This window comes from Oenanthe melanoleuca, chromosome 2, assembly GCF_029582105.1.
Source record: "Oenanthe melanoleuca isolate GR-GAL-2019-014 chromosome 2, OMel1.0, whole genome shotgun sequence".
Taxonomy (NCBI): domain Eukaryota; kingdom Metazoa; phylum Chordata; class Aves; order Passeriformes; family Muscicapidae; genus Oenanthe; species Oenanthe melanoleuca.
The window spans coordinates 84,966,256-84,980,593 of record NC_079335.1 but is presented as its reverse complement, the minus strand read 5'-3'; the positions used below and the strand labels follow the sequence as shown (position 1 = coordinate 84,980,593).

Sequence of the window (14,338 nt, the reverse complement as noted above, 5' to 3'; positions counted from 1 at the left end):
GATACCAAAGGTTTATGATCTTGAAGTTACATCTTCTCAAGCGTGAAGTAGGAAGCATCTGAAGGGGTGCAGGTGATCTCTCTGTGAGCAGCAAGACAGAAATGAGAAGAATGAATTCTCTGTTTTGAGTCTGGAGGAGCAAAATCTTTGTTTTGCAGAGGTTGGGTGGCTCTGCAGCAGTCGTTCCTCCAGAGTTTTCTCAATGCATCTTATGCAAAGTTATTCAAGTTCTTTCAATTTTTTAGTCCTCTCATCTTGGATCAAAATCCTGAATGAAAACATCTCTAAGTTTTGAGGAAATTAAGGTCCTTTTTTTCACACCTACTTTACAGCTGGATCTAGTTTCTATATCTTTCAAAGTTAGTGTCTTCGATATATATTCTTATAAAAGCATTCACCTTGATAACAGAATACTACTTTCCTCTGTTGACTGGTACCTCAGTCTTCACTGTATTGTTAGAGAAAATTTAGTGCTTTACAGATTTATCAAAATAATCAGCCTATAATGTTGTCACTAAATGTATCTGTATCACTCTGTGTAATAAAGCTGTAGCATGACTAAAGTAAATCTCACTTTGTGTTCTGCAGTATCAGTTTTAAAAAAGAGTTCGAGTTCTGTCACAAAATACTCCATTATCTAAGTTTTTAATTTGATTTCTGTGAACAGTAAATTAATTTTCTATTTGAAAGGGAAGTCAGGGAAGATTTGCTTTGTTGCGTTTTCTCTTTCTCTTTGAAAAAGTCTAGGAGTTTTTTGTCAGAGTGCACCATCAATAATACTTCCACATGTCCAGGGTTTGGCATAACTTTACTTTCTGGTTTGTGGCTATCTCCTTGAAAAATTCACCAAAATTCCAGCAGGTAGTACAATTTTCAGAGCAGGTTTTATCCAGCTCCTTTAGTCTTTGCTTCCAATGAAGGGCACTCATTTAACTCACCTCTCCATGCCTCCCTTCCCTCTCTGCAGTTAACATGGAGCAGATAAACCTCTCAGAATTTCAATTTTCCTGGAAAGAATATTAACTTTTCACTTTTCTTGTAATGCTTTTTTTTTCATCTCAAATGTTTCTTCGTTTTTTTAACTTGTTTTGTGGTGTATAGTGCATTAGATATTGAAGTCACTGGGAATGAATCTCCACACAGCAGCCAGACTGTAAAGCAGGAGAACTAGGTGGCACCAGTGGGACCAGAAATCTGAGGTTTGTTTCTAGTCCTGCTGACATTTTGCTTGGTGAGCTTTCCCTTCTCCCATTCATAAAAATAGCGTGGGCAGGATTTCCATCACTGAAAAACATTTTAGGATGCAGAGATGGAAACACTAAGTAAAATATTTTTTGGACATCTGTTTAAACCTAAAAAAAGATAGCACTACCTGCACGGTGATGTGCCAACATGATGTTTCAAGGCATGGAATGAAGGGGAAGCACAAAGTGGGATTGCTGTGGGCAGTGGGAGGCTGCTGGAGACCCCACAGGCTGTGTCTCCATGCTGCCTCTGCTGCACCCTGACCTGGTGAGGAAGATGTGCAGGAAGGTGCACCTACACAGCATGGGATATGATTTTCACCCAGGCCAGTGCTTCTCTGTTTTATTTTGCAATGGGGAGAGCACCTCAGCAGAAGTCTGTAATACCACTGCTAGGACTGACCAAAAAGGGTGTGTGTGTACAAGTCTTCCCTAAATGGTCCATTTTTGATGAACAATAAAATCCAAGTTGATTTTGCTTCAAAGCTTTGCTGAATTTTGTGGGCTTGCTTTCAAGAGGAAAGGATATGTTCAGGTGAGGTTTTATTTAATTTTTTAAATTTTTTGGATAGTTCTATATGGCCACATCCTGCCATTTGTGAAGTAGTTTGACTGAAAATAACCAGTCAGCACAGATTAGCAGCGTTGAGTCAGGTTCTTGTCTTTGTAGAAACAATGTGCACCATTGTGTGTGCCTAGGCTGAGCCCAGACTGAAAGACCTTTTCAAGCCCTGGTCTTGAGGACAGGCTCTGAAATCAGTAGATGGGCCACTTGTGTAATTAGACCTCATTAGATGGAGAAACCAAGAAGGATGTATGAAGGAGCTGGCTCACAGCTACAGCAGAGCCTGGTATGGACAAAGTGGTGTTGTGATTGAGCCCTTCTGCCCCCACACAACTCCCTGCTTTTCCCAGCACCTCCCAGACCAGCAGTTAGCAGATTTTAGCCTCTCATTTTCTGTTGGGGCCTGCAATAATGTCTAAACAGCCTTGAAGCTAAACCACATTTCATGCCTCCTGGTTGGGAACGCCCGTTGTCAACAATGGGTCGCTTCACAGTCTAGACAATGCTGGGGTCGTGATGAGAAACAAGAGCCTTGCTATGCCATGGTACATGCCATTGAGAAAAAGCACTTGCTTTATTCCAGTTAAGCTCTGATTCAAGGGACATTGCAGAAATGACTATTCCACATAAAAAATATATATATATATATGTGGGCTGTTCTGTTTTTGAAAACTTGCACATTTTTTTCCTCTATTAAATTGCTTCCTGGTGATGGAAATGTCTGGGATTTTTTTTTTCTTTCTACTGCATCTACTTTCCTTTAGCTTGCACACCCCTGAGGTAATTAGTGTAGGTTAAAATTTACATAACTGACTTTGGGGTTTTGCAAATAGGAAAGATGGAAATTTATTCAAGGTGGTGAATAATTCATTTTAAAGCAAGTTTCCTGTTTTTTTAATCATGTGGAAGATGTATTACAGACTCATAGAGATTTTCTGAATAGGACCTTAAGCGCTGAATTTTTGATATATTTTTTTTTCTTAGTATAGGTAAAGAAATATTAACCATGACTCATTGCACTTTTCCTGTTCAATAAGATTTGAATAAACTTAACAAATTTATTAGGTAGATGATAGAGCTTTTTAAAAATTATCATGACACACTGTGACAAATATTTTACTAGGCTCCAGAAGAAATAGTTTTAAATCATATTCCCATTGCCACTTCAGAGGCAGAGATGGAAAACAGTGCAGTTCATACAGAGAAGCCTGATTCATATTTTCTTTTGAATATTCATTATTTAATTAAGATTAGGAAGATAAACAAGGAGATTGGACAGCTGTGGGAGTCTGGTAATAAAATTATATTTTTTTAAAGAAAAGTGGTTTTTTTACTTCTGGCTCAGTGTAAACCTTGAGTGGTAATGTCTGAATGTTGTTACAATGTTATGGCTACTTGATATTTTACATGAAGTGAGTTTACTATTTCATCTTATTTCTTAATCAAAGTGGTCACCTCAAAAATAGCTTTCACAGACATCACCAAGAGCTGCATCCAGGAGAAAAGATTTGAACCAAACACTGCTCTGACTTTGTGAGTTTAGCTTTGACTGCCTCTGCCCAAAACTTGAACCCTCTTGCCACGCTCCCTGGTGCTGCAGCCCTCTGGGCTGTGGGCAGTGTCACAGGGTGGCTCTGACAGCCCTATGCAGGCTGAGCAGAACCCAGAGCAGAGCAGAGCCAGCTCCCAGCCCTTCCTGGGGAAGTGGTGTGGTGGTGATTTACCAGCCTGGAGAGAGAAAATCTCTGCCAGTAGGGGCGGGAGAGAAACACATCCTGCTCGAGAGAGTCCTAGTAAATTATAACCTAAAGCTGTCCAGGAGCAGGAGGGCTTGGTTCTCACCAGGGGAGGGGCAGTGGTGAAGGAAGCATTGCCCATGACTTAGTAGTGATATGGAAAACTGGAAGGTCTCCTTTTGAGCTAGCTCAGTCATGCCACCTTTGTAATCGTTTATGTGTGATGCTTGACCTGGAGGATTTATTGCATCCATCTGAGGATAGCTGCTGGGACTGCCAACAAATCACACCATTCCTTAAGGCAACCATGTTGTCTCTGCTTTAATTTTATAGGGTTAAAAAAGTTACATTAAAAGCTACATGCACAGGCTTTTGTTGTTTTTGTCTGTTTTTACGCTCTGACAACTTTCATTTTGGAATGTAGGATGTAGGATGTTTAGTCTTCAACAAGCTTCCTTGAAAACAGCTAGAAATTTGTCAAAAAATTAAGAGATTTGGAAGAAAGGAAAGACTTTAACAGCCAGATATGGAGCCCTGATGGGAAATTTTTCTCCATTGACTGTTGCATTGTCTCCCTACCAAATGAATTTTTGCCTTTGAGGCTTGATGAGAGTAGAAGTGGAGCATAGTTTCACACTGTTTAGATGACAGTATAGGATACATAGTAGAATGCTTTCTTCTGTATTGGTAGTGTTGTATTCACATTTTATGTTGGTCTCAGGGACACCAGTAGAAGATCCAGACATGTGAAATGCCCTTGAATGCTCAGCAAGATCTCTGAACAGTGCAGGTCAGGAGGAAGAATTTTGTTTTCATGAGTGTACAGCCCTCAGCAGTTATTATTATGAGTTTTTGCACAGAGAACACAGCCTAATAGATGCTGATGCTAGCTTCTAGATGGAAAGACTTTTTCAGCTTGCTGTGCAAGAGAAAAATAACTTCAAGCCCTCCAGCTTCATGCTGGAGAGCTGCAGAACTGTTGGGGGAGAGGGTTGCTCGTGTGGGTTAACCTCCCACACTCTGTAACCTCCAAAAATTCCAGTCCTTCTCACCAAGCATTTAAAAACATTTGTGGTGAGACAAGAAAGACATCATGATTTGGAGCAGATTTAGAGCAAGGCTTTAAGATGTGAGTTCTCTGGTCTATGCCTAGCTGCTTTGTGTGCTGTTTTGTTGTGGGTGTGCAAACACACTTGCACACACACAAATGTACATATGCTTACATATGACTGTGTGGTTAGGTCTTGTAATAATGAAGACTGTAGGACACTACCATGTACAATATACATTGTACAAAAAAAAAAAAGCTTTTAAAACAAGATGAAAGCTCTTTTTCTCTTGGAAATAATGCAGTAAACATGGGAAAACACAAAAAAAAAGTTATGGAAAAAAAATAAAAGAAAGTAATAGTGGCTAAAGTTCCTCATTGCTTCTGAAAAGATTCAACCAGAAGACCTAAGGCAAACCTTTGGAAAATTACACATTTATGGCTTTTATTTCCATGTTCTTTCTGTACATTTGAAAATGAATTTGAATTCTGATTTTTCTTTTTCTTCTTGGCATGTGGGACTCAAAGCACAGGGGAACTTCTCACCACAAGAAACAAAAGTGGAGAGCCAGGATTCATGAATTCTTTCAAAGGTATGTCAGAAATGGGCTACTTTGTAATTCCATCCAGTGTACTTTCCTTCTAAAGATCTTTCAGTTCTTTACAGATATTAATGAATGGAACTTCTCCCAAACAAGGGACCTCAGACCTAGAAAAATTAAGCCTTTGCATTTGAAAGAGGTCTCTGTTTTGGATTACCTCTGTTTTCAGACACCCAGCTTGGACTATAGATTTAAGTGTTATACACAGTGCACTTCAAAAGGTGACCAAATGACTTCTCCCAGCATCCTTCATCCTTGCCTCTGAATTAGTCTTAGAGACTGAAGGAAATATGTATTGGGGCAAAGTTTTTGTGATCAATGACCTTCAGATAAATACATGCATCAAATTACCTGTAGAGAAATGAACAGACAAAATAAATAGCCCTCATGAATAGAGCAAAGGAAGCCATGTTCTGCTGTGACAGCTGATGAGCATTCTGCTGAGCATAAAAGAGGCCTAACTTCACTGAATAAATTATTGTCTTCTATCTAGTACCCAGTGAAAGGAGAAAAAATGTGCAGCTACGAAAGAGATCAAATGTGGTTATTTAAATGTTTGATGTTCAGTAATGAAAACTGTTTACCTTCATAATTGTGTATTAGCAGCTAATAAAGGCAATAGATACAGTAGTTTAAAAGTAATAACATCAACAACAAAGTGTATTTAATTTTAAATTGAATTGCAAGCAAATGGGCGTCCTAATGAACCCCTGTGTCAATGCAACTCTAACCAAATTAAGTGAAATAATTTCCATCATGAGAAGCTAAGTAAGTACAAAGTTCCAAACAACTTATCTCCTTGAGAAGAATGCTTTAACTTCTCAGATGTTTTGGATCTATGAATTAGAGCCATTCAAGAATCATCTTTTGTTATACTTCTGTTTAAAACAGCTGGACCCAAGTTGATGTGATTAAAGCTCAGGGATAAAACCTCATAGGTGATTGACCCTGTTCTTCATGTGTTCACTTCTTAGCACTTGAATCTTGTCCTTATTTCTCATCAGTCCTGGCTTGGGCAAAATTTCCATGTACTTCATTTCCATTAGCATCCACACAGACCTTCCAACTGATTCAGTTATTGCTTAGGAATTTATGTGATACAATTCTACTGTAGAGGAATCTGGAAAACAGTTTTGCAATGAGGCAGTGGTAATTTTACTGGTGCAAATGTGTACATATTCAAAAGAAGAAATAGGCAAGGTCTGAATAGAAACTCCACCTTCTGAGAGCCACCATGTTTTTGTCTGTGACTGACCCTCCTAAAGCCCATTGTGGAAGCAAGGGCTGACGTGTTTCGAAGCCAGCAGAGCATCTACAGATGTTTTTACTTAGGGCTGATAATATTTAGATGCTGATGGCACTTAGGAACAGAGGAATTACTCATGGTTCTGTGTCTGTTGAAAGATGGGATGGGATTGCCAAAGCATGCAGCTTTATAGTGCTCATTGTAAATGACTTAGTTTTGCATTTGCTCCTGCTGTGTTCCAGGAATGAAGTTTTCTCCATAGGGTACTGTGCCTTTTGTGCACCCTGTGCAGAAGGGCAGCATTGTGTTGTCCAGTGTTGGGCTATTCTTGCACTATTTGCTGGTATTCTGTATTTCTATAGTGACCTTTCTCCAAAAACAAAACCCAACAACTTTGAGTTGATGTAATTAACCCCCAAATCACTTAAATACAAAAGAAGTTAACTTGTGAATAACAAGGAAGTTTCTGTGGTTCACATATACCTGAAAATGTGTGTATGTGTATGTATATAATTTATATATATAGCTCTTCTCCTATATATATTCTGAAGATTTATAAATTATGTCAGATTTACGTGTAAGATTTACATATAAAATTACAAGAATTTTTTTGGGAAAAAACAACAAAAAGTAAGATTTTTGTTTTTTTAAACAGAATTAATTTTTTTAGTGGTTTAGAGCAACCTAGGCCCCAAAGAATCATTGTTTTCCAAAAACCTGTCAAAATTTATTAGAGCTGTCAGTCAGTTCTCAAAGTGACAGAGGCAATGGCTTCCTACTGAAATATTCTTAACCTAGATCCTAAGCCCCAATGCCAGACAGAGCTGATTACAGACAGGCAGTGGAAGCTGGGGTTCCTTATGTCAACCTGTGGCACAGACTGACAAATACTGGTCTTGTTTTTTTTTTTTTTAATGCTGCATTTTGAAGTGTAGCTATTTCTCTTCTTTGGCACACTCTTGTTTCTCCTGGGTGCCCTGCAAGTCTTATGATATGTTCAAGGAAAACATGAATCTGTGTATTTCCAACAGCGAGTGCTTTCTGTATATGCACTGTAGTTCATTTCTTTTCCATTCTTCTTCCCATTCTAACCTCTGCAGGGTGGGAAGTCAGATACTGAAAACAGAGGAGGGTGGAATGGAAGAAGAAAAGGTGGCCAGCTTTGGTAACCTTGCAGATGTGAATACTGGATTAAATGGAACAGCAGGACCTTGTGGGAAGGTGAGATTCACCATGAGTGCTCTTTTCCCTGATATGAACTGCTAAATCATGAGATCAATTGCATTTTTGTTTTGTTTTTTGTTTTTTTTTTTCTCTTTTCATAGTTTAAGAGGATAGAATTTAACAGGTTTCAAAATATGCTTTCCAGCACAAGTTACCATATGCTTAAAGAGAATGTCTGAAGCTATTAATGATGAATCATTTGGGCATGGCAAGAGTTCTTCAAAACAGTTTGTCAGCGCTGGCCAAGCAGAGTCTTTCAGCAGGAGATGAGACAGCTATGCCACCATGCAAATGAGACAGGCTTGAAATATGATGAATCTTCTATCTCCTTTTCCTACTCGACTGACACTCGCTTTGAGGAAGGTTGTAAATGCAAGAGAGATTGTGGTATAATTCCTCAGACTGGCGTTTCTGCCCCCCAGTCACTATTCGATTATCTTCCAAATTGCTGTGTTTCAGAGAGATAAAGATTTTTTATGGCTTGCTGACTTGAAACAACCAGAAGAGCCAGAAAAGAGATGGCTAACCGGCCATGCATAGTAATTCCATTGGTAAATGACAAAATCTTTGTTTGTATGACATTTCCAAAGTTACTACAGAAGATGAATCTAAAATACAAAATGTCACATTTGGCATGCAAAACTATCACAATATATTTCAGTATAAAATTCATAGAGGCGTTTAATTTAGAATGTGTTTAATAACGAAGGCTGCCTGCATCAGTAATCCTGCCTTGAGGTTTAAAAAGATTGTCTTATTTATTCATATAATGTTAATTTTTTTATATATGATTCAGAAACCAAAAATATTAAGGTTAAATCTTCATTGTTAATTAAGATTTTCTAATTAAGCTGAAAATAATTGTCATTCAGATTAGTTGTTAAGTACGGTTTGTGTTGAGAAACAAAAGAAGTTTAACAAATTCAGCTGTTTATTTAACTGCTTAATTTAATTCCAGAAGCTTTCTATCTATATGGAAATATGCTATCTCTTCCAAAATAAATCCAAGACAGGATTAAAGAAGAGATTATTAGCTACTGTAGGCTTAAACAGTGAGGCCACTAAACCTAGTAGTCAAGGTAGCCATGTGATTCCTAAGTGTGGCATGGGCTCTGATATCCAGTTGCATTAAAAGAAGACCTAGCACTCATCTTTTCTCAAAATGAAAGAAATTGATTTTTTGGGGAAAAGAGAAACAATACTGCTGATTTTAAGCACTACACAGTTAGTTGTGGCAGAAAGAATTTTGTCCATTCAAATCAACACTGGCCTAACTGGGACTCCCTGTTGTGTGCCTGACCCTGAACATTGCATTTGGGCAGCACCAAAATATCTTCTGGTGCAGTGGGACAGACCCTATGCCATTATTCAGGCAAAGCTGGGTAAAGATTATGCCACTGTGGCTGTTCCCCTCCACAAACCTACACACTGGGAAGCTGAGCATACAAGGGAAGCACCAGAAAAGCATTTCTGGTATGCAGCATCTATTCCATGCTAAATATTCTGTAACTCAGACAACATCTTGTCAACAGCAAGTGGCAGATGTTTCCTTTTGTCTGGACTTGGAATAAAGGTGCCTTTAGGGAGTTGTTATTAAACTCTACACGTGTTGCACTTTGATTACTATTTTTAAGAGAATCTGATTATGATAATCAGAAGGTGAAAGGATAGTCTGCATGTTACACAGCACTAATAGCTTTGGCAAGGCTAACAATTAGTATAAAAACATGGCCTGCCCTGTCTTTCTCTCTGTGCCTGCAGCCTGCTCAGCACATCATGCATTGTGCCTGTCCTGAGAAGCATGCTGCATTTTTGAAGGTATTGTTTTCCAGTTAATTCTGCCTCATTATTGTAGGGTAGTGTCTTCTGGTGTCATACTTCACCAGCTCCACCTTCCCCCCAAGGATGCCAAACATTTTATTAGTAGTATTTGTATTGTTTTTTCTTTTATCTGTCATCTCCATGACTTTTGACCTCCCTAATTGCAGATCCTTGGTAAGCAGTGGGTAATTGCAGGTTGAACAAGAAGCGTGTTGTCTGCTTTTCAGTAGTTATTTTCTGGAAGAAATTTGTCCTTGCTAATTGTATGGTTAAAGCCAGCCCAGCCCAGATCAGTAACTCCGAGCCTTCTCCCCAGGTTGACTGTTCCAGGATGCTGCAGCCACTAGAAATTCACCTCAGATGCCTGAGGGGAGTCAAAGATAAGGTCCCCAAAGGCCTCTATACTCTCAAAGTTTCTGTCCTCAGCCGCTTAGGAGGTGCCTTGGTGGAGCTGGAGGAGCAGCCTCAGGCCAGGACGACGCGGGCTGTTAGTCACGGTGGAAACTTCTACAACACTGAAATCTGCTTTGGACAAAGCATCCAGACAGTAAGCAACACTTCATAAATATGCTGGCTTTGCTTTGAAAGTTAAAACACATCCGCCCTTTCTGCTTTAGGCTTATATATTTAATGCATTCCGTCATGTTAATAATTTATTTAATAATTTAAGGTGCAATTTAGGAAGGTGCAATTTTTTTCCCCCTAGGTTAACCCTCATCACTCACTTTAAAGGTGCCAAACATATGCTACATCATATAGTGTTGTCAGCTAATTTTGAATTTTACTTTTATTCTCTCTTATCTATGCAGCTTGTCAGCTATGTAATTTGATTTCTGTAAAGTAGCTTTAGAATAATAAATGAACGAGTGGGTGTATATAAACACATGAATGCCCAAATCCTTCTGAGAGTTTTTAGCTCCATTGACCCCCATTTGCCAAAAAAGCAGCGTTTGGATTATTTTGGAAGGAGCCCAAACACTTGAGGCTCTATTCTGTCTTCTGCAACTGAGGCACACATATTTTCCTGCCTAAGCATGCTGTGCATGGCAGGATTGTTGTGTGTCAGTTGCTCACTGTTGTAGCTAATGCCTAGTGCTGGTTGGAACACTGGTCTCAGATAAACTCTCTGGCACGTGAAAGCTTCTTTACAGTTTGAAAAACAATCTTCCTCTAACTCAGTGTGGGTGGTGTTTTAATATTTTTTTTTTTTTTTTTCTTTTGGTGCTTGCTATGAGGCATTGGTAGAATGAGGAGTCTTTTCCGTTTTCAGTCAATTATTTTGGGATGTGACCTGAATGGTAGAGTTCCTCCTCCACCTGTTCTGTTGTGTAGATACAAAACAGACAGACAGCCCCTATCTTAAAGAGCTTTTAGGCAAAGGAACTTTTATGTGTGGCACTGATACCTTCAGTTACTTGCAGATAGACAATTTCAGATGTTAGGTTTGTTATACATAAAGTGCTGCTAAGTCACATTTTCTGCTTTTTAATTGTTTATCACCTGTAATGGATAAACGAACAGTGTCTGTAAATACAACTGTCAGTTCAGAAGGAATTGCATGTATAGAGAGGGAAACTGAGAATGGACTTTGACATGATATTAGAACCAATCCATGCATCTGTCAGAAAAATCACTGAGGTGTGATTCCTTCCTAGGCAGGGTGCACCCATTGGGTTACTTGTCTTGAAGTATTGTCTTGAAAGGAGAAGACTGGGCACTAGGACTGAATGTCTGGCATGTCCTGCTTCTTACTTTCAGCATCACATTTCTCCTAGGTCTTTGCAGATTTTGCACTTTCAAATGAGCTTCAAAGCTCTCTTGGAGCTTCACAGGGGATATTTAATTAGCATCTTCACCAAACTTCATTTTTAGTCTAGTGAACTGGGGTGCAGGAATTGGGCAAATTCCCTTAAAATGCAGGAGAAGCTGGATTCATTGACTTTCTGGTAATTCCCTATCTTCATTACTCAGTGATGTACAGCAAAAGCTTAATGCCATAATTTTAGAGAACCCTCTCCACCAGGGAGAGGAGACATAGGGTATGTTGTACCCTGGATGATTCTACCTTTCTGTTCTTCCACCTTGCTAGTGGTGCACAACCTTAAGGTATGTTTGAAAAGAAACCCTTAGGGTGTGTGCTGAGAGATGAGGCAAATTTTAGGCTTCATGTGGGTAGCACCTACCACAAGACTTAGGGTAAGTAGTGAGGTCTTAGTGAGCATTTGGGTTTGAGCAGGATCTTACACACAGCACTGCTGCCTTGGGATATATTAAATGGCATGAGAAATAGAAGTGCTCACAAATGAAGAATATGCTTTTGTTTCCACTGGCCAGAATAATAATAGGAGCTAAGTGTAAACATGGTGAAAATGAAGACATGCATGCTTGATATTGAAGGAAAGCCTAATTTTAACTAATATATTAGAGAAATTGTTCCAGAACACTACATCCTTCCAAAAATAATAACCCTGTCATGTCGGCAAAGTTGGTGTCAGCGTGGGTTACCTGCTGCGTGCAGAAAGTGCTGGTCATGTAAGTTAGATCTGCCTCAGGGCTAGTCTGACTTGCACACCCGACCTTTCAAAAATGTTTTTTGTTCATTAATCAATGTTCTTTGCTCCAGCTTGCCAGCTTCCCCTCTTTCTGCTCCTTCATTGTCCTCCTTTTTAGTTTGTCAACCTACCTCCCCCGGTAACCTCTGACTACATACTAGACAGAGGCTCCTAATAGCTCCAGTTGAATTTTATTTATCCTTCAGTAAGGCCAGACAGTCACACAAGTCATTTATCTTCCCTAAATTATGCTGAAAGAAACATGTATGAATGTTTTGGATGTGGTAAAACACGACTGCTGTTTCAAATGACTTTTTACAGTTTTGCGAATAACAACGAACTGCATGATCTGAAGGAGAGGTGTTTTGGACTCAGCATTTCTAGGATATTTTCATGCTTTTAGTTTATGCAAGTGGGCTTTAGGCTTTGATAGATTAAGTCTGTATGGTTTAGGCAAAATGAGAGCTATTCTGAACTTTCACCTACATTCTAAATCTAGCTCAATGTGAATTTGAGATTAAAAATTGCAGTATATGTTAAGTAGTGGTGAAGAAGCTTTGTTTCTAAAATTCAGATGTATTTTTGTGCTGCCAGGTTTTTCTCAGGTCTAGAATGAAAGTTGAGTGAGGGAAAGGGGATGAGAAGCTTACTGTGCATAGAGTAAGGCGGTTATGCAACTAGGTTACCTTGGCAGCACCTGTACAGATGTGACTGCATCATCTTTACACTAGAACAAGGATTATACAAGTATAACTTCCTTATTGCAGTCTCATGGTTGCTAAGATCCTACTATAGATAAGACCTAGGCAGTCAGTAATTCTTTTTTATCATGGTGTATTTAAAGCAGTGCTTTACTCCACAGGATTATGTCCCAGTTTTAGCAAGTCCAGATTACATTTTTCACCTTAATGGTGACTTGAAGAGCACAAATGAGTTGCAGTATGCAAAGTTTAATTTCTCACAGAAAAACAAAGTGCTTGGCTTGTTTTTTTAATTTAATTTTTTTTTTTTTTTTTTATCCCCCTAGCCATCTTTTCTTAAATTCTGTAGACATTAAAATAATTGTGTGGAACAATTACAACAATAAGAACAAATCTTCACTTTTCAGTATGAAAATATTAATTGTTTTCAATGGAATAAAAGTTGGAGTGTAGTTAAAAATGCTTCTATTTTTTAAAAATCTATTTTTAGCTATAATTTCAATTATCAGGACCAAAATATTTTGTTGAAAATTGCAGATTTTGCCTACAGGGTTGGAACCTTTAAGGAACATGTTCCTATTTCAAGTATTTGAGATTTCTGAAACACTTTTCTACAAAAAGGTATTGCCTGTTAAGAGGAGTTTCTATTCAGAATGGGAAGTTCAGATAGGAAATTTTCAGCTGTTTTGGAGGGCCCTTCCATAATCCAATGACGCTGCCTGCAAGTGACATTTAAAAAAAACATTCATTACACTGTCCAGTCACCTGGGAAGTCAGTCTAGCACTGCTGAACAGAAACAGGGGCAATTGCATCCCTCTCCTGAGCTCCCCAATCTGGTTTTTAACCCTGGTCTTGCTGCATCCATTTGTCATCAATCCTTATTCTGTGAGAGCCTTTCAAAACTGGCACTTGGGCAAAAGAGGTGTGAGCTCCACAGGTGTGTAAGCTCTGGTGCTGCACATTTTCTCCAGCACACCTGGAACTTGGGATAATACTGAATCTGTTCATATGCATGAAAAGATACCATTGCTGGCAGAACAGTTCACAGAACTGAGGATTTTTAAAGACTATATCAACTGGTTAATATTTATGTATCAGCATGGTGAGGTACTTGCAATATTATAACAGTAGCTGGGTACCATTTTGTTTTACTTGAGGGAAATTCAATATGAATAAAACAGCAACTTTTCAAACATGACATTTAATCCACTCATGTAAATCATACCAGGAGATCTATTATTCATTATTAAAAGGGCACCATATTTTTATTATACTGAAAATGAAACACAAATGCTGTGAAAAATTTAGTGCCTTTTCCTGAAGTTTCAGGACACTTATCATGCAGTCATCTAGCAGGAGCTGACACTCATTTTAAAATATAGCTACAAAATTAATAAATTTGAACTCTTTTGCTTGGAAAAAGAGGATGTTCTATTTCACTGAATGAGGGATATATTATTTATTTAAACCTTCCTAAATACTTCAGATGGCAAAGTACTTTGATACTGTTCACATTTGGAGTTAGATATGTAACAAATAAAGTTCATATCTTTGTTGGTATTAGTCATTTCCAGCATTTTCTTCCCTGAAGTGCATTT

General features: G+C 38.6%; 1 protein-coding gene across 1 annotated transcript in view; it reads left to right on the top strand.

Annotated features, from left to right (window-relative positions):
- Positions 1-9,751: 9,751 nt before the first annotated feature.
- The window catches only part of LOC130248800 (uncharacterized), a 75,325-nt gene continuing 70,738 nt past the window's right edge, over positions 9,752-14,338 (top strand). Inside the window, exon 1 of the mRNA XM_056482819.1 lies at positions 9,752-10,033. Coding sequence (XP_056338794.1) covers positions 9,752-10,033 — 282 coding nt within the window. The remainder of the gene's footprint in view (positions 10,034-14,338) is intronic.